A 26075-nucleotide genomic window follows, 5' to 3' on the forward strand; every position below is an offset into this window, starting at 1 on the left:
GGGTACACTAACCATTTTTTAATTAGTATGGTATGAGTACCACAGGAAGTAAGAGTCATGTCATCCTGACCTACCTTAAGACTAGATTTGTTTGTTTGCTTTTTAATCTCGATTCTGATACAGGACCTAGAGCTAGAAGGGGCCTTAGAAATCCGTAAGCCACCCCCTCATTTCAGATGAGGAAAGTGAGACCCATAGAAGTTAAAAGATTTGCCCAAGGCCACCCAGGTTGTAGAGGTTAAGCTTTGAATCGGTCTTAAAATTTTCAATGCAATACTCTTTCCCACCACACCGTAACAGATAAAGATGGGTGGTCTTCATGAAAAGCATTCCCTTTAAAAATTAATCTGGATGACAAGCAAGCAATGAACGGGATCTTTTGAAACTGGGAGAAAAATGTGTGCTTGGTGTACATTAAACAGTCTGCAAATGGGTGACCAAATCAGCATGACTTTCTCTAATGGTTTTAGGGTATCCAAGAGTAGGAGGGAGAAGACAGCAGAGTGTGTGACCCCCAAGGTTGGGGGTTGGTAGAGATGGACAGTAGAGAATGTCAGTGGCAAACAGAATTAAAGGATCCCAGCTTGCTAGGAGCTTAGACTTAGAAGGACTAATTATAGGGGCTGGGCCAGGTAGCGAGCCAAGTAAATCAAGGAGAGGAAGAGGAGGTCACAAAGGGGGCAAAGAGTAGATGGGAGAGATGGAAAGGTGGAAGAATGAGGACATCATTGTAGGAAACCCACTGGTCAATCTCACTGGAGGCGAAACATTGCTCAGTGATGGTGTGGTTCTTGGCGTGGCTCTGTTTGTGGGTGGCAAGTTGAGATGAAGGTTATAGACTTGAATTAAGAGTCATCGGGAGGCCAGAGGCTTCAGAGTTCTTTGGAATAGCAGCCAATCTCCTGACATCTCATTGCTCTCTCCCTGACTTTTCTTTTCTCTTTTTGTTGTGCCTTTAACCACTCTTCACCCTAACTCTCCTCATTGAAAAATGATTTAGAAGGGTCTAGGGGTTGAGTGGTCATGGTCAAAATGGGGAACTTTCCTAGGAGATAGGTACTAGACCTGAGGTTTCATTGGTGCAGGGAAGCCCAGGTGAGGACATTCCCTCTCCCAGTGTAGGTCAGTGCTTCCTCTTCTGCTAGTCATAGGCAGTTGCTCAGAGATCTGAAAGGTATCATTTGCCCAGGATCACACAGCCAGCGTGTGGCAGAGTCAGGATTTGCACCCAAGTCCTAAGATTTCTAATCCAGTGTCCTTTTCCACTAAACCATGCCAAAGAAAGGCTCTGTGGGGCAATTATGGGAAGGATGCTATTCCATCAAGTCTTCCCTCTGTCCCTTCTTCTAACCCTTTCTCTAATGGGCCTTGAGTTACCAGTCCTTTTTCCCATTTGCCTGTAACTCCCAACTCATTAAGCCTTTCTTCCAGTATATCCATAGAAGAGAAGGTTTCCCTTCAGTTTGCTGTTCCTGATCCTTTGTGATTATAATTCAGTCATGTCCTGACTCTTTATGACCCCATTTGGGGTTTTCTTGGCAAAGAGACTGGAGCAGTTTGCCATTTCCTTTTCCGGCTTATTTGACAGATGAGGAAACTGAGGCAAACGGGGTTAAGTGACTTGCCCAGGGTCACACAGGTCACATTCAAACTCAGGCCTTCTTGGCTCCAGGCGCTGCACTCTATCCATGGTGTCATCCTTAGCCCTAGGGAAAAGCTAAAAAAAACAAAGAAAAATTAAGAGCCAGGAATTCTATATCGAAGTTGATGGTTTCAAGCAAAATACCTGCTGTGTCCCTAATTGCTTGGCTAAATGAAGGAATCTCTAACTTCCCATACTCTAGGACCCTCCACACCCCAGAGGCCAATTGGAACTCCAGCTACTAAGTCCCTAGATTGACTTGTTGAAGGACAGGAATAAGGATAGCAGCTCCTACTGGCAAGATGGGGAGCGCTTTCTCTGCAAGTTACTGTCCTAATCAGAGTCTAGAGCACGGTGTCCCAAGTGTCTTGTCTGAGTTCAAAGGTGGCATTTAAACCCAGTTCTTCTGGCTTTGGGGCTAACTCACTTCAGGCCTTGGAAAGAAATGAATTGTGGGGAGTGCTTTTCATGAAGCTGCATTTTCTCCAGGCTCTCTGTCTCTGTCTCTCTCTCTGTCTGTCTCTCTCTGTGTGTGTGTGTGTGTGTGTGTCTCTCTCTCTCTCTCTGTCTCTGTCTGTGTCTTTCTGTCTCTCTCTCTCTGTCTCTGTCTCTCCCTCCCCCCTTTCTCTCCCTCCCCTCTCACCCCCTCCCTCCCCCATCCTTTTTGTCTTTCTCTCTCTTCCTCCCCCCCAGTACCCCCCTCTCTTACCGTCTCTCTTCTTCTCTTCCTCCCTCCTGCCTCTTTCTGTTCTCTCTCTACCTCTGTGTCTGTCTGTCTGTCTGTCTTTCTTTTTCCATCTCTAGATATACATTTGTCTTTCGGGGTTCTGGAAATTTGATATTCTTTAAGAGGCTGTTTTTAATCTCTCATTTGCATAGTGACATCCTAATAAAACAAAGCCAGTCCTTCAGGCACAGCTTACTTACGAGCATCTGAAGCCCTTACTATTTTTTTCCCATCAGTTTTTCCCCTCCAACACTCCTCCCTCCATACACATATTCTCCTTCCCCTTACACCCCCCACTCAGCCTCAAAAATAAAATTCCTTGGGGGACGCTGAGCTTTTCGCTGCCTTTTTTCCCAGGGACAGCCAAGCCCTTGCTCTGAGTCTTGCCAGCAGCTTCCAGTAAATATTTGGCCATATACAAAGTACTCTCCTCTGTCCACAACAAGCAGGTCAAGGTCCAGATGCCTTTGAAAACTGAAGGGAGTATGGAGGAAAAAAATGCTGTTTGTTTTCCTTGAGTTTCAAAAGAAAACAAAAAACACTAGGCTGGCCAACTGGGGGCTTTCTGGGCACAACTGTCTCTTTCTCAGGGATGCAGTCATTTTCTTCTTGGCTGGCCTCTTGTTACTTGGGAATGTCCTGGGCTGCTTGACGATGGCAGATCGTGGCAGTGATGTCAAAGAGAGCGTCCTGCTGGGAGGATGTGTGTGGTAGCTGACAGATTCCAAGGCCAGCCATGTGGGAACTGATTCCCTACAGTGTTCCTCACTACTCTCTGGGGGCCAGCAATTCCCAATCTTTCTGCACTGGTGACACTGTTTCCTTGTTTTGTGAGGATGTGACAGGTCCCCAGTTTCACCGTGCCGCCTTCTTCCCCATCCTCCTAAAAGTCTTATGTCTTATATTTTTTTTTAACTTTAGAGAAACCCTGAAGTCAACTATAATTCATTGGATTTTTTCAGGAATAAGTTGAGATAGCTGGCCTCTAAGGTCTTGTCCAGTGTTGAATTCTATTAGTCACAGGGCCACAAATTTAGAAGATGCCATCCCCTCCACTTTAAAAGGGAGAAAATAAACAAAACCCTGCAGCTCAGAGGTGGGATCTGAACACAGATCCTCTCATTCTACAGCCATAACTCTTTCCATTGTACCACAATGCCTTGCAAGAACAAGCTTTGATTCTTAACTCTATCATGGGGACAAATCAATTTACTCTCTTTGGAATAGTTTCCTCACCTCAAAAAACTGTGGGGTTAGATAAAATGACCTTTAAAGGCAGCCTAGCATGGTGGCTGGAACTTGCGTCTAGGAAGATCTAGCTTTGAATCCTGTTTCAGAAAGGGGCATATTCTCATTTTTATTTACATTGAACTTTTGATACCCCTAGGCTAATAGAGAAGTCTCCAGCTTCTCAATCAGGCTTCTACCCTTTAGTCTCGTAACTATGGGGATGTGATATAATCTCTGTCTGCCACCAAGAAGTTTCTTCAGAATGTAATGATGTGAGTGAAGGCAGGGAAAATGAAATCAATCTTTTCTCTTCACTCTCTGTCCTACCAGGTTCCATCAGGCTTGTTGTTAGGAAAATCTTCACAAAGCCACCTGGGGAGGTCACTGGGGAGTTGCCCCTTGATGGAGATCTCCAAGCAGAGAAAGCATGAGCACTTGTCGAATGCATCGTAATAGGGATTCTTTCAGCCATGGGGCCCTTGCAACTCTCGGGTTCTTACATTCTGTTGCTGTGTTTCCTAGTATTTTCTGATTTCTCTTAAGACAATTGGAATCATGGGAGTTAGTAAGGATTCAGTCCAGGATTAGTAAACAACATGAACCATGCTGGAAACAATACTGGGTTTAGAGGCAGACAGACTCGGTTCAACCACCGACTCTGCAATTTATATTGTGTGACCTTGGACAAGTCACTTTATCTCTGTGAGTTCTCAGTTTCCTCCCCTATAAAGTATGGGGTTGGATTAAGGAGCTAGGCAACTTCTGAAGACCTCCACACACACACACACACCTATGTCTATTCTAGTTTATGATTATTGTCCTTGAAAGTAGGGGTAGAGCTGGGTTCACATGACAAAGCACAGATCTCTTGAGACTTGGATTTCCGACTACCTTGGTTTAAAGCTTGGGAGTCACCTGAAGTCTTTGAGGCTAGAAAAAAATGTGAATGAGATTTCCAAGGATGGGCCAAAAATATGAAGCCTTGAAGTTGGTCAGCCACTAGGAAGTCCCAAACCCACAAGGAGTTTTTCTCATTTTGGAGATGTTGTAAATTTCTGTTCTTATGCTTAGAGCTGCAGTGTTATCTATAAAATAATAATTGTAATAGCTAACTAACATTTATATAGCTATGTATTGGGCACTGTGCTAACAAGCTCTTTAAAATTATCTCATTTGATCTTCAAGACAACCCTGGGAGGTAGGTGCTATTATAATCCCCATTTCACAGTTAGGAAACTGAGGCAGATGGAGGTCAAGTGACTTGCCCAGGGTCACACAGATAGTAAAGTATCTGAGATTTTAACCCAGGTCTTCCTGACTCCAGGCCTAGCACTGTATTGACTGGGCCACCCATAATATGCCCAGGGTTACACTGCCAGCATGTGTCAGAGCCAGGACTCAAAACTTGGTCTTGCTGGCTCCAGGATTGGCAATCTAACCATTATACTACACTGCCTCCAGGGCTTTTGTTAGTTCCCTTTTTTATCAAGAAAAAGGGCACTGCACTCTGTGGAGTAGGTACTAGGACTCCGAGAGGTCGCATTGTTAAATACTACAGAAGACACCGTTTCCCTTGGATGGGAAGAGGTTCTCATCTGAACATTGTGTTGCGATGTCTCATGATAGTTGAAGACTCAGAATTGATCCCTCTCCTTTTCACAGAGCCCTTAGTTCATGACAGACACTTCTTCCTTCATTCAGATTTGGAAAGGACAGCCTGTCAGAGGAGCTCAGCGCTCCAGTGATCAGCTGTTTCATAGGGGCTGGCATGAGCGTATTTTTTCAGTAAAGTCTCAAAAAACTCCTCTGCCATATTTCCATCCCTCACCCTCCCTTTTCCGTTTTGTCAGCTACCTATAAGAAAATCGCTAATGCTACATTTGCTGATGCTCTTTGAGTCATTAGAGGGCTTTGGAACAGGAGCCCAGGGCACATGTTTCAGGTGATTCATCGTTTGGGACAAGAAAGAAAATCAATCTCAATTCTTTCTCCTGGCAAAGGTCACTGACAAAAAAGCCATAAACACTTCTGGTTGCACTGTAGCCTTGAGCCTTGAAGGGAAAATCCATCACTAGAGGGAAGGAGCAGCAAGTGGAGTCCTGGCCATCATCATAAGCCCAGGAAACTGGATGATGAGGCCTTGGCATTAACGATGAATTCCATTTTGCATGGAATATCCAAACTTCATTGGATGGAAAGGAATGATACAGTGCTGGGCAGGGGTCAGAACTCTGAACTAGGTGGTGTCACCATGCACAGAGCACAGGGCCTGCAGTCAGAAAGACTCATTTTCCAGAGTTCCAATATGGCCTCAGACTCTTAACTCTTAACCTCAGACCCTGGGCAAGTCACTTAACCCTGCAGGCCTCAGTTACCTCATCCTTAAAATGAGCTGGAGAAGGAAATGGCAAACCACTCCACTATCTTTGCCAAGAAAACCCCAAATGGAGTTACCAGAGCGGGAAACAATTGAATCGACTAAAAGACTTAAGTAAAATGTCATTTAGTGGGGTGGGATGGGGTGGAGAATGTTAGCATTTTCAGGGATTGGGAAAAACTGGGTCTTGCTTGCACCACAGCTTGAAGGAAGAGAAGGCTTGTGTGAGGCAGGGATCAGGAGAGAGGGCATCCAAGCGTGGAAGATGGCCAGTGAAAATACATGGAGTCAGGAGGTGGAGTGTGCAGGAAACAGAAGTCCAGTTTGTCAGGATTAAAGCATGCAGGAAGGGGATTAATGAGCAAGGCTGGAAGGCTATGTTGGGGCCGGGTTATGAAGGACGTTATATATTCAACAGGGGACTTTCTATTTTGTTTATTTTTTTTTCTAGAAGCAATAGATAGCTACTGGAATTTATCCCAGGGTAGAGGAATGGCCTCAGGGCAGACCTCTGCTTTAGGAAAATCCCTTTTGGCAGTGTGGGGGGATAGGCTTGAGTGGAGAGAGATTTGAGGCAGGGAGACATTGCAAAATCATTCCAATAATCTGGGTGAGAGGTGATGAGGGTGTAAAAGGTGGTGGCTGGGAGAGTGGAGAGAAGGCGAAGCAGAGGTGGGAGTGATGTTTTGGCAATTGATGGGATGGAAGGGAGAGGGAAGAGTTGGGGATAATGTCAAAGATGACCCTGAGAGATCGGAAGAACAATGGCGCCTTCCACAGAAAACGGGGAAGCTCAGAAGACTTGGGAGGAAAGAAAGGTTCTCTTTAGCAGGTGCTGAGTTTGAGATAGCTGGTGGTGTGTGACTCAAGCTCAGGAGAATGACTGGGGTTGGGTAGCTGGAGCTGTGATTTATCTAGAGAGATGATTATTTATCACATGGGAATAGATGAGGTCACCAAGGAGAGAAGCTAGAGAAAAAGCGAGCCCAGGACAGAGCCCTGAAGGACACCATAGTTAAGGAGTGTGGTATGGATGATGAGTCAGTGATCAGGAGAACCAGGAAAGTAGTGTCCCAGGAACCCTGGGAAAAGTAAGCATCCAAGAGGGTCAAATGCAGAGAAAGGGAAAGATCAAAAATTGAGAAACGATCACCAGGTTCGGCCACTAAGAGACTGACGCTAACTTTGGAGAGAATGGTTTCCCCAGGTCACATAAGTAGCCCATCACAAAGAGTATTGCTATCCCCACTTCACTGAAGAGGATATTGAAATTCAGAGAGGCCGTGTGAGTCACCCAGGGTCACCCAGCTAGGAAGTGTCAAAGATATGTCTGGAACTTCTTACTCCGTGGCCAGCATTCTCTCTACTGAGTCATGCTGATTCTCCAAATGCTGCTGGTTTTGTTTTAAAGAAAAAGCAGCCAACAACAAAAACCAAATGGTTCAGAAATGGCTCTCTTTTTCCTAGCATAGGGAGTAGTTCATAGCTGATGGTTTATTCAGGGGTTGGTAGCCTTTGGAGGCTGTAGATTCCCCAGCCTCCTGTTAAGATACAAAGATGGTATAGGTGTTGTCTGTAAATGGCTAGATGCATTGAGCCAAATGCCAAGGGCTGCTTGAAGCCATTCAGAATCATTAGGACTCCAGCTAGGTGGCACAGTGAATAGAACACCGGCCCTGGAGTTAGGAGGACCTTAGTTCAAATCCGAACTCAGATACTTCACACTTCAGACACTTAACACTTACAAGTCATGTGACCTTGGGCAAGTCACTTAACCCCAATTGCCCTGCCTTCTCCCCCTCCAAAAAGCAAAAAAAAAAAAAATTATATATATATATATAAATGTATATGTGTGTGTGTATATATATGTATATATATGTGTGTATGTGTATATATCTATAGATATAGATATACATATATATAATCATTGGGACTTGAGGCAGTGTGTGGTGCCAAGGAAAGAACCAAAAGGCCCGGATTTTAATGGATTTAGAGCTGGAGGAACCTCTCACAAGCCCTCTAGTCCAAGCCTCTCCTTTTAAGAATGAGGAAATTGAGTCCTAGGGAGTCCTCTCTTGCTCCTTTGAGTAGCAGACTGTATGTAGCAGACTCTGGCCATCTGCCTGGCAGTCCAGCCCTCTTTTTACTGGGCCATACCCAGTAGGTCAATCAGCTATTTCTGAGAACTTGGGTAAAATATTTCCATCCTGGCCATCATTTTCTTCCTTGATAAGGGTTTGGATGAGATAAGATCCTTTCCAACTAAGGTCCCAGTTCAATGTCTTATGATCTTCTTAGTTCTGACTTGAGATAAGTCTAATAATCAAACATCTGCCCATGTGAGAACTTGTTCACCAGCATTTCTCAGCTTTAAAAAACCCATCACAATATATTCTGAGAAGCTGGATGTCTTCCAAATGCCTCCATTCATTGTTTTGCTTACTACTTACAAGTCAAAGGTACATTTGCACAGGAATGCCCATTCCAAATATGTTAGCGCTTCATTTGGTTTCCAGTGACCTTAAAAGGTTCTGTGAACTTAGGGAGGGAAATCCCTGGCCTTTTGCAGACAGGTGTACTTGATTTCTATCAGTCCTGGGTCTACCCTGGCAGACAGGCATACTAATCAATCTGTATCAGTCCAGGGTCTACCCATCAGGAGTCACTTTTCCATCTTCACAAGATATACACTGGCTCGTAGCTGGATTGCAGATGGTTTAACCGAAGGGAGACTGATGCTGTTAGCCAGATCAGTTAGACTGGCACTGAATTCTATACAATTCCCAGGAGTCATGAAAAACCCCACTGAGCATCTCTGTAGTATACACACAGTCATCCTGTGATCTAAGACTATTTCTTTAAGAAAGGTGAGAAAGCCAGCCCGCCAATTCCACCAGCTTCCCTGGGCTCCAGTCAAATGCTTCATGTGGATTTGGTGAGACTCCCATCCTTGTATTCTTCATTCCAGCCAGACAGGCCTCCTCCTTACTTCCAGCACATAGCCCTGGAGCTTCTCCTCCTCATGTTTGGAATGGCTCCCTTCTCAGCTCGACCTTTTAGTATCCCTAACTTCCTTCAAAGCTCTTTTCTAGGACTCCCATTCCTGATTCCCCCTAGTCATCTGAGCTTTTCTCAGCCCTGAAACTTTGTAGCTACAAATACAAATCACTTCCTACTGGTATAGAATTTGTATCTGCTAGGAGTACCCAGTATACCCATAGGCCAATGTAAGCTGCCTGAGGGCAGGGTCTGCAGTCCTCAGCATCCAGCACAGGACTGGGGCTGATCTGAATTCAGGAAGCAGTCTCTGCATGAAACTTTTGGACAAGATGATGAGCTATTTTAGACTATATTTGTGGCAATTTTTTTCTTTTGAGATTTCACAAGTAATAATAGGGCTACTTGGCCTAGAATAATTGAAATCTCTCCCTCCCCCTCCCCCAACTATCTCTCTATCTCCCTCCCTCTCCCTTCCTCTCCCATCACCCTCCCTCACTTAACTCTGTGTCTCTCTTCCCCTCTCTCCCTCCCCCTGACTCTTGCTTTCTCTCTCTCTCCGTCCCTCTATTTCTGTTTATTTTTCTCACTCCCTCCTCTCTCTCTCCCTCTTGTCTTTCTGTCTCTCTCACTGTCCCTGTCTTTCTCTATCCCTGTCTCTCCCTTCTTCTCTCTCTCTCTCCCCCATCTCTCTCTCCCTCTTTCCCCCATCTCTCTCCCCCTCTCTCTCTGTCTTTTTCTGTCTCTGTTTCTCTCTGTCCCTGTCTGTCCTTCTCTCTCTTGCTTTCCCCCTCCCTTCCTTCCTCCTTTTGTCATTCTATTTGCAGTTCCTACTTCCACTTTTCCCATCTGGCAAATGCCCTATTCCAATGATGTGACACCATCAGAGCGCCCAAAAACACAAAAAGCAAAACCCCCTAACTGAAATAACATGTCATCTTGACAAGCGTCAGGGTAAAAAACTGAAACCTGACGCTGACTCTTGTCAACCCTGGGTTTCTGGGAGCAGGGCTAACCAGACAGAGCTCATTCTGGTCAGATCTCCCAAAGAGTGGCCTGCTCTCAAGTCCCAGATTCGAAAGTGTCTGCCTCTTGGCCTGCCTCCTGCACTTGCTAGGCATGTCTGAAATGAAAACATGATCAACAGTGGAGAGCTCAGTGATCACACCAGGGCCGGACAACTCCTGGGCTGAGTCTTTGTTATTTCAGAGGCAGATGGCACAATCTTTGCCTCTCACTTGCCAGCAGTTCTTTTATGTGAAATAATTTGTCAGTGTCCGGAATGACGTAGAAACTGGATTGTTTGAATTTCACCTTCCCCTCTTGGTCTGGTAAGCAGCGCTGGCTCTGATGTCAGACGACCTGGATTCAAATCCTAGCTCTGACAACTACTACGTGTGTGTGTGTGTTCTTGGGCAACTTTTCCAGCCTCCCTGATTTATTCATCAGTATAATGTATGAGAGCCTAGAAACATGGAGCATTTATTTTCTCCTGCATTCTCTGGAGTTGTTTCTAGCCTCTAATCCAGATGCAAGCACGTGCGCACGTGTGTGCATGCGCGCATGCGTGTGTGTGTTGTTGTTATAATAATAATGATGACAATTACTATAATCATCTTCATTAGTGTTACTATTATCAGCTATGGATTTGTTGGTATGGGAAAGTGCTTTTGATTTGAGTGAGGTAGGGCTGTGCAAGGTCACCAGCCTCACTTTCTCCTCCAGAGTCATCTGGGTCCAGTGGCCAAATATTCATTAAGATCATAGGTGATAGCCCAGGATGCAATGGGAGACCCTGGCCCTTTTAGGCTAAGGCCTTTTCAAGTCAGGTAACGCCCCTTCAGTGAACAGACCTCTTTAAGAAGTGAGTCAAGGGATGGCCCCTTTAATTAGAAAGAAAAGAAAAAAGAAATCTATCTGGGAGTGCAAGACTCTCAGGGTTGCTGTTACAAAGAGAAACGGTTACCATTGACATTCACTCTAAGCCAGGAGGACCCAAAATAAGTGGAGCTTGGGCAGGGATCTCTTGTGGTCCAATCCATGAGCTTCTGAGTGAACTGGGTTTAAGGTTTGAGGTTAAGTCACGTCATCATTTCCCTGATGCTGTGGTCCTCTTTGCAAACGAAGGACAAATACAACCTGTGAGTAGACTGAGCTGCCTTAATGGGGACCCAGCTAGTTGGGTAACTCAGCTTGTCCTCTCCCTCTGGCTCTCCTCCTCTCCAGAGGAAGGTAAAATTTGATGGCCAGAAGCTGCCCACTTAACTTGGGGTTTACTGGCTAGTTTGCTAGATTCCTTCCTTCCTTCCTTCCTTCCTTCCTTCCTTCCTTCCTTCCTTCCTTCCTTCCTTCCTTCCTTCCTTCTGAAAACCTTAAACCCAGTTCACTCTGAAGCTCATAGATTGGACTATAAGAGGTCGCTGCCCCAAATCCACTTGATGCCTGTATTTTGGGGCCCCCTGGTTTAGAGTGAATATCAATGGTAACTGTTTCTCTTTGGAACAGCCACCCTGAGGGTCTTCCCCTCCCAGCTTGATTTTTTTTTTTCTAATTAAAGGGGCCATCCATTAACTCACTTCTCAAAGAGGTCTATTTCCTGAAAGAACATCACCTCACTCTAAGTGAGTATCTGAAAAGGCCTTAAGCCTAAAAGGACCAGGTTCTCCCAGTGCATCCTGAGTCATCTCCAGTCATCCTGATGAATATCTGGTCACTGGACCCAGATGGCTCTGGAGCAGAAAGTGAGGCTGGTGACCTTACAGAGCCCTGCCTCACTTAAATCCAAGTCACCTGCAAGTCATGTCATCATCTCCCTGATGCCAGCATCCTTTTGAGAAGGAAGGACGAACACACTGATAGGAAACTGCCAGTGTGAAGAACAGAGCCTGTCAGTGCTTGTTGATTAAATGATTATCTGGAAACTCCATCCACCAATGCGGAACATAATCACAATGTTAAGTAAGAACAACTAGAGTGTGGAGTTTGAGTTCTAGTTGAAGGGCTGTAAAGCCATTTACTTGGGTTATCTCATTGGGTCCTCACAAGAATCCTGGGAGGAAGGTGCTATTCTTATCCTCATTCTACATATGAGGAAACAGCCACAGAGGGATTACATGACTAATCCACCAGCAGGCATTTGAGTCAGGCTTCAAGTTCCAGTCTTCTTGACCCCAAGTCCAGATATGCACCTACATACTACATACTAAATCTGTGGTCGGAATGCTGGGCTCTCAAGGGATTTGCCCAAGATCCCCCAACTCGTCTATGTCCGAAGCAAGATGTGAACCCAAATCTCCTTGACCCCCAAGGCTGGCCCCTGAGCATGTGCTGCTCTGCCTGCATTGCTTTGTTCCAGCTTAAAACATCTTCTCTTGAGCTAATGTCATCTTCAGACACATTTGAGACAGTTATCAGCCTTTCGATAACAACTGCCATCTCATTCCACCCTCCCCGAGTTTTGAGAAAGCCATGTGATTCCTTCCCTTCCGCTGCCATCCATTGCCGAAAGAGCTGTCTCAAAGGCCCTTTGATGCACCTTCTTCCCTTTGAACTGCTAAGAGAACATGTCTGCTGAAATGTCAGCTTTCCCTTACCCTAGACACCAGAGTCCTTGGTTTGTTCGAAGCCTAGTTGTCCCTACAGTGACAACTGATCTCCCTTTGAGGGGGGAATCAGGTGCAAATGAACATTGGAGGCAACCTTGAAGGGAGAAAGAAAGCCAGAAAAGGAGAATTTGCACACTTGGTGGGCTCAAATGCAGTCAGCAGAGCCCCTAGCCTGGAGCCAGGAAGACTCTGAGTTCAAATCGAGCCTCAGACACTTACCTAGTGTGACCCTGGCTGATTATGGCGGTGGTGGTTATAATTGTTGAATCATTTCAGTCATGTCCAACTCTTCATGACCCCATTCAGGATTTTCTTGGCAAACATACTGGAGTGGAGTGCCTCAGTTTCCCCATCTGTAAAATGAGGATATTAACAGCACCAACCGTCCAGGGTTGTGTGGGTCAAATAAGATAATAATTGTAAAGCATGTTGCTTATTCCCCTTCCCCCCTGTGGTGGGTGGCAATGAGGTTAACAATCTCACCTGCTTTTCCTTAATGACAGGAGGATGTTGTGAGCAGACTGGATCTCTGTGTGCTTTGGGTGTATTTGATCCTCAGTTGATACTCCAAATGCCATACCTGGCTTCTCAGAATCACTTTCCTATATGGTCCATATACTAATCATTCCCTCGATGGCAAGGGTTCTAAACCTGTGTCTGGTGATAGATTTCAAGGAGTCTACCAACTTGGATGGAAAGAAACTTCAGCTTTGTCTCATAATTATTGGTTGATTACCTTGTAATCCTATGTATTCTGTTCTATGCATTTAAATACAAGAATCTGAGAAGGAATCCCGAGGCTCCACCAGAATGCCCATGGAGTCTAGGGGACACACACACACACACACACACAAATATTAGGAACTCTTCATCTCTGGGTTCCTCAACGTTCTTTCTCCAGGGATCCCCAAGACACAAAGAGATATGAACAGCACAGTTCAGGGGAGCAAACAGTAGACTGGGAAAAGGAAATTCCTACTTCTAATTCTGCCCCAATTACATTTACCTATCTTTAATGAATGTTGACTAAACAAAGAAATAACTGGTGCTAACTCTTATTTCCATAATGCCTTAAGAGTTTCAAAGAACCCTGTGATGTGAAATTATTACTATCCTTATTTTACAAATGAGGAAACTGAGGCTCAGCAGAGTTAAGTGGCTTGTGCACAGTCACATGATTCAGAGGTGTTACAATGGGGGGATTTGAACCCACATCTCCTGGTTCCAAGTTCAGCAGTCTAGCTATACTGTAATTTAGTTATATGAATGAATCAGAATGGACAGGCAAACCAACTCACTATGTGACCTTGGGCATGTCATTTCATTTCTCATCTGAAAAATGAGAGGATTGAACTAGATGACTTGTCCCTTCTGTGACTGACATTCTTTTGCTTTGTGATTTTATGTTGGTCTGATATACAGTTTGCTCTTACAACAGCCTCGCCATGGCACTGTCCAATGATTTAAAACCTTCAGATACTGAAGTAGTTCTAGGGTCCAGGTCAGAATTTCCATCCATCTTCCCAAACCTTTCTGCATCCTGTATGATAGGCAAAATTAGAAAGTGGAAAGGGTGGTGAATTTGGATTTAGGAAGCCCTGGGTTAAAATTCTGCCTGATACTTGGTAGCTATGTGACAATAAACAAGTTATTGAACCTCTTCATGGTTTCATTTTGTCACCTATAAAATGGGACTAATACAGCCCCTGCTTCATAGGGTTGTTATGAGGGTAAAAAGAGGCATTGTATCTGAAGTGTTGTATGAATGCCAGTTATGAATGACTTGTTCGAATTCCCCCTTTCATTGATGAATGAGATTGTCAGCCAAAATGGAATGTTTAGGCTTTCTGTAATGAAAGAGGAATTTTGAATGTGTATTTTAGGAGAAAAAAGATCATCAGAAATCTTCCCCAAACTCATCCTGTCTGATGCTTCATGACTCCATATGGGGCTTTCTTGGCAAAGATACTAGAGAAGTTAGCTATTTCCTTCTCCAGAGGATTAAGCAAACAGAGGTTAAGTGACTTGGTCAGGGTCACACAGCTAGTATGTATCTGAAGCCAAATTTGACTGGGAGTCTTCCTGACTCCAGTTCCAGTATTCTATGTACTAAACCACTTAGCTACCTCCTTTATTGTATGTGCATGTGTGTGTATATGTGTATACACACATATATATGTACAGGCATATGTATATGTGTCTATGTTCCGTATCTCAAGACTTTCAAACTTTGGACAGTACCATGGCAGGGATATTGTGAAAGAAGACTATGTTTGGGACCAACATGTGTGTGTGTATGTGTGTAAGCAGAGCGTGCTCTGGATTGGGTTCTTACCCATTACTCTTGTGTTCACTCTTCCTATAGTCTGGTGGTTACTTCTGTTTGACCTTGGCCAAGTCCCTTAACTTCCCTTGGCCTCAGTTTTCTCATCTGTAAAGTGGAGGAAAGAGTGGCTTAGATGCCTTCAGGTCTATGAGCCCATGATTGAACCTCACTCATTGTTTCCCTTACAGAACCTAGAACAGTAACTTGTCCATAGTTGGTGCTCTAGAAACATTGGAAGGGCACTAAGGAATGGGTGGTGGCTACTTTGGGTTGATATTCTCCAGAATTCGGCTGTATTTGTACTTTGTCTCTGGAGAAACTAAGGGCATTGTAAAGAAAGGATGAGATTCAAAGCATTGATCAGTGGGTCATGCCTGCCTTCATCTGGATTTGAGAGCAGCCATATAGTATAGTCAAAAATTGGCTTTGGAGTAAAAAGGACCTGAGTTCAAATCCTACTTCTGACACTTGCTATCTTTGTGACCTTGGGCATGTCACCTAACTTTTCTTGGCCTCAGTTTCCTCATCTGTAAAGTAAGGGAATTGTACCAGATGGCCTCTGAGGTCCTTTCACATTCTAGATCTGTTGTTCTGTGATGCTTTGGTTGCCTGACCCATGACTTACAAATAACAGATCAGTCTTTGTGGATAAACTATTGTGACTCTGGCATTTAAATACTGTCTGAGAGAGGTTTTACTCCCTACTGGGATTCTCACTTCCCAGAACTACCGTTTTAGCCCTTACCTTCCATCAACTCTGCTCATACTGGAAGACTTCAAGTAAGTTTGCCTGGTTCCAATCCGTGATTTTGCCACAGTGCTGATCTCTCAGTAAAGAAATTCCTTCTCTTGTGCACATCAGTAATTTAGAGAGTTGTTTGGGCCACTGCGAGGTTGTGACTTGCCCAGAATCACATGTGGAATAAATCTTAGAAGCAAGGTTTGAACTACACTTTCCTGATTTTAAACCCAAAACCATAGCTGCTATCCCACACTGCCTGTCTTTGTTGAAATGTATACAAAGTTCTATAATATAGTATAATTAACATATCATTTAATTATATAGGATAATTACTGTGTTGTTTTATTACCATCTTGGATAAATACGCTATTTAATATATTATAACAAATAATATAGATTATAGTTGCCAGCATCTCAAAATGTTAAATGCCAACGCGATCATCATTTTAAAGCGTTTCCTGAGAAAGTGCTCCCAAACCATCTGAAGCCCAGTAATGTTATTCTTTGTACTTACCAAGGTATTTGCACAGCTCCATCAGTGTAGCAGATAGGTGCTTTGATGTCCAGGAGGGAGGAGCATACGTGTAACGTGGTGTTGCTTCGTCATCTGGCATCCCTGGCAACCCACAATATCTTCTTGGATATGAGACTATCATTTTAGACTTTGGCTAATCAAGAGTCCTAATTTGAATAGATTAATGGGTAGCTTTTGGTTGCTTTGAAAAAGATTGACTATATATTTCAGAAGGGAAGTTCCTCAGATGCAACTTTTCTAATTTCTAGGGTCACAGAGCTGGGGGGGGAGGTGGGAGACAGAGAAAGAGGAGAGGGGGGGGGGGGGAGAGGGCGCCAGAGGAGAGAATGTGCAGGGGGGGGCCCCCAAAGGGGGTAAGGAGAGAGAAAGGGAAAGGGAGAGAGACCAGGGAAAGGGAAAAAGAGTTTTAGAACTGGAAGGGACCTAGGCAGCTGGCAAATACAATGCCTCTTAGAGTTTTGAGTGATCCAGATATGTGGAAATAAGGATTTCAGGAAATCAGAAAAAGCTTAGAGAAGAGAAGACAGTTTAGCCACAAGAATTTGGCAAGTTGTATGAAAGAGGGATTAGAAAGAAGTTTGCTCCATTCCAAAAGCTGGAACTAGAAAGTAGTGAGTAGAGCTTGTAGAGGAAAACTGAGGGAGCATAGCTGAAAATACTCACAATTAGAGCTGACCAGAATTGGAGCAGAGCATCTTGGGAGGAAGTGCCTTCTCCCTCCCTGGAAGTCTTCAAACAAAGACCCATTGGGCACTTGACCAGTTTACCAGGAAAGACATTCTGATTATGGTTGAGGTTGTACTAGGCGGTCTCAGGTCCTTTTCAACTGTGACAAAAATTCCGTTAACTTCTCATCAGGACTTCCTTCCTGGTGACTCAGTTTGCCACCCAACAATTAATGGGTGCAATACAATCCTGATTTCCCAAAATTTCCACCCAGTTTCTTGTTACTCCCTACCCCACTCCACACCCCAATTCCTTCCTGTTAAGCTATAGTCTAATCCCCTTACCTGTTTGACCAATTGTCCCACTATGATTCTGGCTTATCCTTCATGTTCTTCCCATCCCCCAAATAGCTCAGGTCACCTGGAGATAGAGGAATAGAGGGGAAATAGGAACTCCCATAAGACTCAGGCTATCCCTGCCCCTTCCCTTTTTTCTGCACATAGACAATTTGGGACTGTATGGAAGGCCTATTGCTAAGAGACAACCCTAGTCAGCATAAGTGTAGAAATTAGAAGAAATCAAAACTAACAGAAGAACCAGTGGGAAATTCCAAGCCTGCAATTACCCCCTTTTAGAGCCCCCATTGAAATCCAAGGAAGGCTGTGGTGCTGAATAAGGTCATAAGAGACCCACCATTAACTTTTGTTTTCAGCAGTCTTGAGTTTAGTTGAAAAGGAGGCGTTTCTAACTCTTGAACCAAGGTTTGTGTAAAGTGTTAATACATCATCTGAGAAAGGCCTGACATTCCACCCAATCCTTTGAACTCCTTCCCATAAACAAAAGCATGAAAGACACAGGCATGTGGGACTGACCTTGATGTTTCTGAGAGTGTACAGGCAAAGATTACATTGTTTGGGAATCAACTGGGGAGGGGGGCGGTGGGGATGGGGAGTAGGGTGGGAGAGAGAAAAAGAAGAGAGAGAGGGAAGAGAGGAGAAAGAGGGAAATGGAGGAGAGGGAAAGGAGAGAGGAAAAAAGGGAGGGAGGAAGAGAAGGAATGAGATAAATGAAAAAAAAATTTAAATTCCTACTATATGCCAGGGACTAAGTGCTGAGGAAGTAAATGAGGGAAAGAAGTGTGTGTGTGTGTGTGTGTGTGTGTGTGTGTGTGTGTGTGACAGAGAGAGAGAGAGAGAGAGAGAGAGAGAGAGAGGAAGGACGGGGACAAGGAAAGAGAAAGGGAAGGAGGAAGAGGGAGGGAGGGAGAGAGAGAGGGAAAAGAAACAAGTTGGGATTTTTTCCAGATATGGAAAGCTTTCAGAATTCTGTTGGCTAACGAGGAGGCTATTTCAGCAGTGGGTATAAAATGTTCCTCAGAGACAGCATTCCCTGATAAACTTCCATTAACACACTTGGCTGAATTTAGCTGGTTTTTATCTGTGACATGAATAGATGCAAAGGGAGGTGTCTTGGAAAGGATTTGAAAAAAATCTGGAGAGGTTTTCCTCAAATTTTAGTATCTGGTCCTTGACTGTATTTGAACATTAAAAAAAAAATACCTAAGAAAATAGGTCTATTAAAAAAACATGAAAAGTTTCCGTAGCAGCTGCCTCTCTTCCTTAGTACTTTAGAAATCAAGACTTAAAAGAAAAGTGTTTGCCATCAGATTAGATATCTTGAAAATTTCCTAATCTTTTATAGGTCTTAACAAATTGAGCCAAATGGAAACATGAATGATCCTTAAGCATGCATTCCTTTTTCTAAGGCAGCTTCTGTTCAAGCCAAATGCATAGTTACACACACACACACAAAACACACTCACACACACACACACACACACACACACCAACAGACAGACTGACAGGCTCTATCTAAGCCAAATTTTTTGAGCTCTTGATGTATCAAATTGGGAAGTCATTCCAATCTCATGTTCAGGTAATTTTCCTTTTTCTGTTTGTATCCCTAGCATTTCACACAGTGGTTGGCACCATGTTAAATGTTTTTTCATTCATTTAGTGCATTCACATTGTCACTGAAGTGCCTGAATGTCAATAATGACACTGATATTAATAATTTCCCCTTCAGTCAGTGGCCTGACCTTTACATTTCAATGATTCCTGAGGTTGTCCTTCAATTGAGAATTATTCATAGATAGAGTACCACTGAACGTCAAGATCGCCAAAATATGTGTCGGCTAGCTGAATCCTACTTACTTTTTATGAATGAGTATTTGGTAAATGAAACAATTCAACTCTAACATGGTGTTGGACAAAACGCTTTGAGCACACTTGCATTCTGCCTTGGTGCGTGCATGCTTTGCTCAGTCTGAAAAGCTCTGGTCCAACTACACTAAGCTTTTTGACTTTTTCTGGTTCCTGCTACCCATTTTCTCTGGTCTTTGGTGATGTCTTTGTGAGACCACAGTTGGTTGGATAATGAGGGATCCAGTCAACCAATTATTTCGGAAGAGAAAATTGGTTTGATTGAGTGAGGAAATTGAGCCATTCCTAAGCCATTGTGGCACGATCTGCTTGCTAATGTCATTTAAATGCCTTTTTTTCATTCTCCTACAGAAAAACTAGGAAAATGAGCTAAACATATTCAACAACATTAATCTAGCTTACTCATCCTTTATTGAGAAAACTTTAATCTCAGTTTTCTTTGCAACACCGAAGAGATCCATCCTTTGCTTTCTAGTTACAGAAATACTGACTTCCTTCAGCGTTCTTTTTTTCTCATGAGCTACAAGAATCTCAGACCCTTTTAACTCTTGGTCTCAGCAAACACACATCTCCCTACATTCAGGACACAAGAACTTGGCTTTAGCATAGACATGGACAGTCAGCATCTCCTTTCCTTCCTCTGCTTTGGAACCCAGGATTTCAGGACTGGAGGAGGGGACCTTAGACTTCATCTACAGTTTATACATGATAAAATTGAAGAACATGGAAGGGGAATAATTTGTCTGAGGTTAAGCTGTTCATTAGTGGCTAAATTAGGACAGGTCAGCTAGGTGGCACCATAGTATATAAAAAGCTAGGCCTAGAATTATCTTCCTGAGTTCAAATCTGGCCTCAGACACTTACTAGCTGGGTGGTTGTGAGTTAAGTCACTTAGCTCTGTTTGCCTCAGTTTCCTCATCTGTGAAATGAGCTGGGAAGGAAATGGCTAATCACTTCAGTTTCTCTGCCAAAAAAACCCCCAAATGGAGTCATAAAGAGTCAGACAAGACTGGGAAGTGACAAAAAAAATAACAAAATCAAAAACAAGACAAGAACCCAAAGTGATTTCCTGAGTCACCAGAATATGCCTCACAACAAATCCAATTAATCAGAGACAATCTAAATACTATGAGAAGGTAGCTGAGGAAAAAATACATTACTTAAGCTATTAAAAAATAAAAGCCTAATTAAAAGTAGTGTTCTTTTCGATTTTCTAAGAGCTGCTGTTAAGAAGTGTGTGTATGTGGGGGTCCTCCAGCTTTCAATATACATAGATTGATGGGTACTTGGTTACTGCTTTATCTATTTTACATGAGGTTATATAGCATAGTGAACAGAGAAAGTTGGTTTCTGCATCTGGAAGACAATTCAAGGCCTACTTCTGACACATAATGGTGGCATGATCCTGGGCAAATTAATTAACCTTTTAACATTCTAGAGAATTATCTGAAACTATGAGGTGTTGAAAAGCTATCAGCTGGCAGTAACAAAAGGAGTTTCTCCCCAGAAGTTACATGGGCAAATGAAACCACAAGTCCATTTCCTGTCTCCAATACTGTATGTAGCTTTGTTTGTCTGTAGAAAAAGATGTTATTTTTCTATTATAGCTTAATTTAAGCATAGGAGTCAGGAAGGAAGAAGGAATGAGAAAGAAGTCTTGGAGGGAAGGGGTGACCCTTGAAATCTACTGAATGACATTTTCCCATATTCCTCCTCCTCCTTAGTCATTTCACTCCGATAGGGAAGTGGGGAAGGGCTGATGATATTGAAAATACCACGCAATGAAAACCTGAACCAGCCAGCTTGTGAGCAGGCTTTTAATGATTTCTGTAAGCCTTAATGAGGAAATGGAAGTTGAGGATCTTGGTGCATTCATCTGGGGAAAGCAACTCTCGTAATTCTCCAGGAACCTGTCATCTGAAATTCTTGTCCTGGCTCCATAAACCCTTTGATTCCTAAACCTTCCAGAGGAGCCTAAGCTGAAATCAAAGTCCCGTTACTTAGGGTCGGTCAACATGTCAGACGTGGTCACATTTGAAAGGGTTCAATGAACCTGCAGATTGAGATGGAAATGAGGGGCCTCACTGACCGAGTTTGGCACCGACTTACCTGCTTGGTGTGCCTCTGGATTCTTAGGGCTCTTTTCACCTCATTTCCTTTGGATTCAAAACTTCAGGCTTTAAAGACTCAGAGCTTTTAGTTTTTCCTTTGGAAGATGGCTAAGAAGATTTTTTCAGATGTTTAATTAGGAGGCAGCAAATGTGCATTTATAAAATGGACCTATTACCCAACTCATGAAGCAGGCAGAAGTTCATTCATTCATTCCTTCAACAAGCATTTATTAAATGCCTACTATGTGCTGGGCCCAGTGCTAGCTTCTGGGGTTACAAAGACAAAAACAAAAAAGAAATACCTGGAACTGTTCCTGCCCTCAAGACACTTACTTTTCTTCTTCTTTTAGCAGAAGGATTTTTTGATGAAATGCAAAGAAGAGAATGAGAAGTTAGTAAGGTACTTTAGGATTAGGAGGGATGTTGAATCCAACTTTCTCATTGTACAGAGGAGAAAAGGCTTGTCCAGGACCACACCGCTATTAAGTGTCTGAGGCTGGATTTGAATCCAGGCCTTGTTCTATCCACTACACTAAAGTGTAATCTTTTATTGAAAGAATTTTCTTATGATAAAAGGTGTGTGTTCATCATGCTTCATGCTTGATGACTGCAATTCTGTCAAAACTTAAAAAGAAATAAATACAATTACTCTTTGGCCATGGATTCATTTCTACCAGGCTTTCAATATGTTTTTTCTTTCATAATACCAATCAGGGGTGGAGAGGCAGCTTGGGGCATTGGATAGAGCATTGGGTTTGGAATCCAGAAGGCCTCACTTCCAATCACATGCAACCTTGGGCAAGCTGGCGTCTCAGTTTCCACATCTACAAAATGGGGACAGTAGCACATGTAACACCTACTTCGCAGAGTCTTGAGAGTCCCAAATGAGATAATGCCTGGACAGCACGTCCCTATAGAAGCGGTCTAGAAAGGGCAGCTTAGCTTTACTCAGATGGTCTAGAAGGCAAAGGACCCAATAAGATGATGGGGAAATGGGACTTGGTGGCTTTGAGGAGACTTCTTTATTATTTGTTTCATTGGTTTTGTGAAACCCCATGCTTCCTTTCACACAATTGCCAACTCCAGGTCTGACCACGTCACTCACCTGCTCAGGTAGTTTCCAAGACTTGTTAGTGCTTCAGGATAAAAATACAAATTCCTTTATACTCTATTTAAAGCTCTTCATAACTGGACTCCCTCCTGTATTTCCAGAATTGTTCATTATATGTAAATTGCAGAAATATGTATACATGTGTATGTGTGTGCACATGTATGTATATACCTACATAGGCACACGTGTATGTGGCCATATGCACCTTGTCCACGACCCCCTTCATGCATTCTAGATTCCAGCCAGAATGACCTTCTTGCTGTACCTCCTCCACAACATTCTATCTCCCCTCTTACCTATGCCCAAGGGCCCCCTTTGCTTGGAATGGCCCACCTCCTCACCTCTGTCTCTTAGAAGCTGGATTCCAGTCCCATCCCTGCCCCCCATGTGAAGCCTTTCCTAATTCCCATTCCAAGCTGCAAATGCCTCTTTTGGACCTGGAAATGACCTTATTGTGTGTATATCTTGTACTCGCTTTTATGTGTATGTGTTTTTTTCCATTATGGAATATAATCTCCTTGAGGGCAGGGTCTCCCTTTTGTCTTTGTACCCTCAGCTTGTAGCAAGTAGCTGTTTACTAAATGCTTGTTGAATGACTGATTGATTGATGAAAAAACCCACTGCCATTGCTTTATATTCCAGTGCTCTGTCTCTTGTGGTCGGGGGCATAAACAACGAAATGTGTACTGCATGGCAAAAGATGGAAAACATTTAGAGAATGATTACTGTAAGCATCTGGCTAAGCCTAACGGGCAAAGAAAGTGCAGAGGAGGAAGATGTCCAAAGTGGAAGGCTGGAGCCTGGAGCCAGGTGAGCAATAACTTGTCCCCTCCCAGTTTATAGCCTTCCTTTGCTGCATTGCTGCTACCAAAGAAGGGAGGTGATGTTTCTTCTCCATGTGGTCTGTGCTGTTCTTTCAAAGTGGGGTGGAAGAGGGAGCAAAACACATTCAGAAAGTCTCTATTGGTTGGGACTCGACCCAATTTACAACGGGTAGCCATCTATCTGGTCTGAAGTTGGGCTGAAGGTTACCTTTGAACTCCCTCAAGACAGGATTTGCTAAGTAAATGATCAGTACAAACAAGATGAAAGAAGGCCTTTACCCTGTTTAAGAGAACAGACCCTTTTTCAGGAGTCTTAGATGTTTCCATGTATATGGGAGCAATTGGTAAGCCAGTTTCAGGCCTCTTTATCTATTCATTAAAGCAGACCCCCACAAAGAACTCCTAGCCTTTACTTGACAACATTTCTGACTTGATTTTCCATACTGTGTGTACTTGAAAGTAATGAAGTCTTTGAAAAGAATATAAGCTTAAACGGGTCTTTTACTCAATTGATAAAACTTAACAGGATTTTTCTGTACATCAATAGATGAAAAATCAAATAGGTTGACCTGCAAAGGGCCCCAGGACATAACCTCTGATAAAAATTCTTTGAGATGTTCCACATTATTAAACAGGACCTAAAGTATACTTGGACATGACCACATTAACATGGGAACGATTTTTGGCATTCCCAGTTTCAAAATGAAAAAAGAGAGAGAGAGCAATGAACTCAAAAGGTTTGGGTCCCTGACATTTTTAAGAAATGAGCAGCCTTTTAGGTTTTATAAAACTCTAACCATATCAGATTTTTTTTTCTCCTAACCCTAACCATACACTAACAACTCACATTTTTTCTCAGTCTTGTTCTGATTTTTTTTTTCTACTCATCTCAGTTTTTCTAGCCATTTTCTAATCCTCTTAGATTTTCCATCTCTGCGACCAGGCTTCCCCCCACGTCTGCTCCACTCAAGAAAAATAAACACATGGGTTTGTTCAGTGTCCGTGCAAAGCCCCTTTAATCCTGCTTAAGCCTTTATCCTAATGAATGATCAATCTATTTTTTAAAAATCGAACATTCAAAGAATCAGCTGATTCTCCCTCAGACAGATTTGGTTCTTACTCTGGTTTCATGGACCAATTGGATTTCAAAGCTATAGCTCTCTTTGGCCCATCATTCCTTAACTTGTTTTCCCTAACTTATTGATACACTTGGTTTGTTTCTGGTCTCTGATCCTGGAGAATATTCGATTAGTCTGAGAGTCAACACCAGCATTATTTAAGATCTCCTATTAATTAGTTTGTTCTCCTGTAAAGTTTCATGCCCCGTCACTTTTCCTTATGATTCATAATTTCTACCCCTAGCTGCATGTTCACTGGAAGAACTTTTTATTGTTATTATATTATAAAAAAGAGATTAAAAGAATCTTTTGCTCATTATTAGTAAATACGGTTAGCTTTATTTCTAGACTCTCTAGGATTGTGATGGTAAGCAAAAATTTCCCACGCGTTTCCGATCATTAGACTTAACCACTGGGGAATGACAGATAAAAGGATTACAAGGAATGTACTCCCCTGGAAAAAAGCTTCACCTGTTAAGAAATGAAGGCTTATGGGAATCATTTCTATAGCTAACAAAATAAAGACAGTTATGTAATGGACTTCGGCCTGCTTTATAATGCGTTGATTTGATTTGTTGGAATGAGTGATCAAAACACCCAGTCAAGCCTCTGTGCAGTGGGAGTCCGTTTGTACCCTTTGGGAAAGGAGCTGGAATGAATTAGAGTCCTGTCATGTACAGGGAAAGGTGACCCGAACACTGGAGGAATATTGGCATGCTAATGAACTGACCTGAAAAAAAGTAGAGACTCTCACACTCAGGAAACAAGGACAATCCCCCTTAGCCTCAGCTCTTCAGAATTATTAGTTTCAAACCACTTGTTTGGGGGCTCTTTTATCTAATGTGGATCTGCCATTTGATACTGAATTGAGTCGTGAGCATACTTTCTCTCCCTGGCAGAAAGTGAGAGTGGTGATAAAGTTTGCAAAAATGCAAGCTTGCAGAATAAGGCCCTGCCTACCTTTGAAAGAACAAAACAAAAACAAAACTATTGAGGTTGCAGTGCTTCTGAGACAGAAAGGAGAAAAATGGATTTGAAAGTCTCTGAAAGTTGTTTTGAAATGTTACACATTTTCAGATCTTAACCTTGAAAAGAAAATGAGCCATTTATAGGAAAATAGCTTCACTGCAAACTCTAGGGTCTCCCGCACCCCCAAAACTTAATGCTCATCCTTTGAATTTTTTTTAATCCAGGGTTTTGAAAAACAGTTTTCAACCCCTTACTTTGTCCATCACAGTGAATCTGGGTAGTACACAAATAAACCACTTTATTCTTGGGGCACTATAGAAATTTACTCTAAATTTTTATTACCTGTATCATTTCTGTGCAATTGTTCTTTTATAACAATTAGAAAAGTAATAGTGATCATTAGCATTTGAAGAACGTTTGGAAGAAAAATGTCATTGGGTGAGGGGAGCAGGCTTCCCACCCCTGAGATTTCATTGCTGTGGGGAATTGCCAATATGGAAACTGTCCAATGATGGAGATCAACAAACTGTTCTCAAACTGACAGTCTTACAGAGCTGTCTTCAGAGGTTCAACAACTTCCCATGATCACACAGCTAGTATGTGTGAAGGACAGGATACTACCCATGTCTTGCTGACTCCTGGGCCTCCTATCTATCCAGTACTTTGGAAATTCTTAACTTTGTATGTGTCATGGACCCCTTTGGCAGTCTGGGGATGCCTATGGATCACTTCTCCGAATAAGTGCTTAAATGTGCTTAAATGCATAAAATGAAATACATGGGATTTTAAAAGGAAGTAAATTATAGTGAAATACAATGATCAAAATATTTTGAGTTCACAGAACCCCTAAACTACCCTGTCTTGATGATTTAA

The 26075-nt window shown here is 43.0% G+C and overlaps 1 protein-coding gene and 1 long non-coding RNA gene across 7 annotated transcripts in view; one reads left to right on the top strand and one right to left on the bottom strand.

Annotated features, from left to right (window-relative positions):
- ADAMTS9 (ADAM metallopeptidase with thrombospondin type 1 motif 9) overlaps nt 1-26075 on the top strand; it is a 194803-nt gene that overhangs the window by 122740 nt on the left and 45988 nt on the right. For all 3 annotated transcript variants that reach the window (XM_069084173.1, XM_069084174.1, XM_069084175.1), the window contains one exon: nt 22934-23101. In XM_069084173.1, the coding sequence (XP_068940274.1) occupies nt 22934-23101 (168 nt within the window). The remainder of the gene's footprint in view (nt 1-22933; nt 23102-26075) is intronic.
- LOC138158155 (uncharacterized) overlaps nt 806-26075 on the bottom strand; it is a 30076-nt gene continuing 4806 nt past the window's right edge. The window contains exons 2-6 of one of the 4 annotated variants that reach the window (XR_011167572.1): nt 17192-17267; nt 16845-17007; nt 16161-16327; nt 12798-13235; nt 806-1717 (exon numbers count right to left, since the gene is read on the bottom strand). This is a non-coding gene — a long non-coding RNA (uncharacterized lncRNA). Of the gene's footprint in view, nt 1718-12797; nt 16328-16844; nt 17008-17191; nt 17268-26075 lie in introns of all 4 variants that reach the window. The other 3 variants (XR_011167571.1, XR_011167573.1, XR_011167570.1) reach the window with 3 other exon arrangements.

This window comes from Petaurus breviceps, unplaced genomic scaffold (assembly GCF_028583685.1).
Source record: "Petaurus breviceps papuanus isolate PSGF00001 unplaced genomic scaffold, PetGlider_PUasm1.0 174, whole genome shotgun sequence".
Lineage (NCBI taxonomy): Eukaryota > Metazoa > Chordata > Mammalia > Diprotodontia > Petauridae > Petaurus > Petaurus breviceps.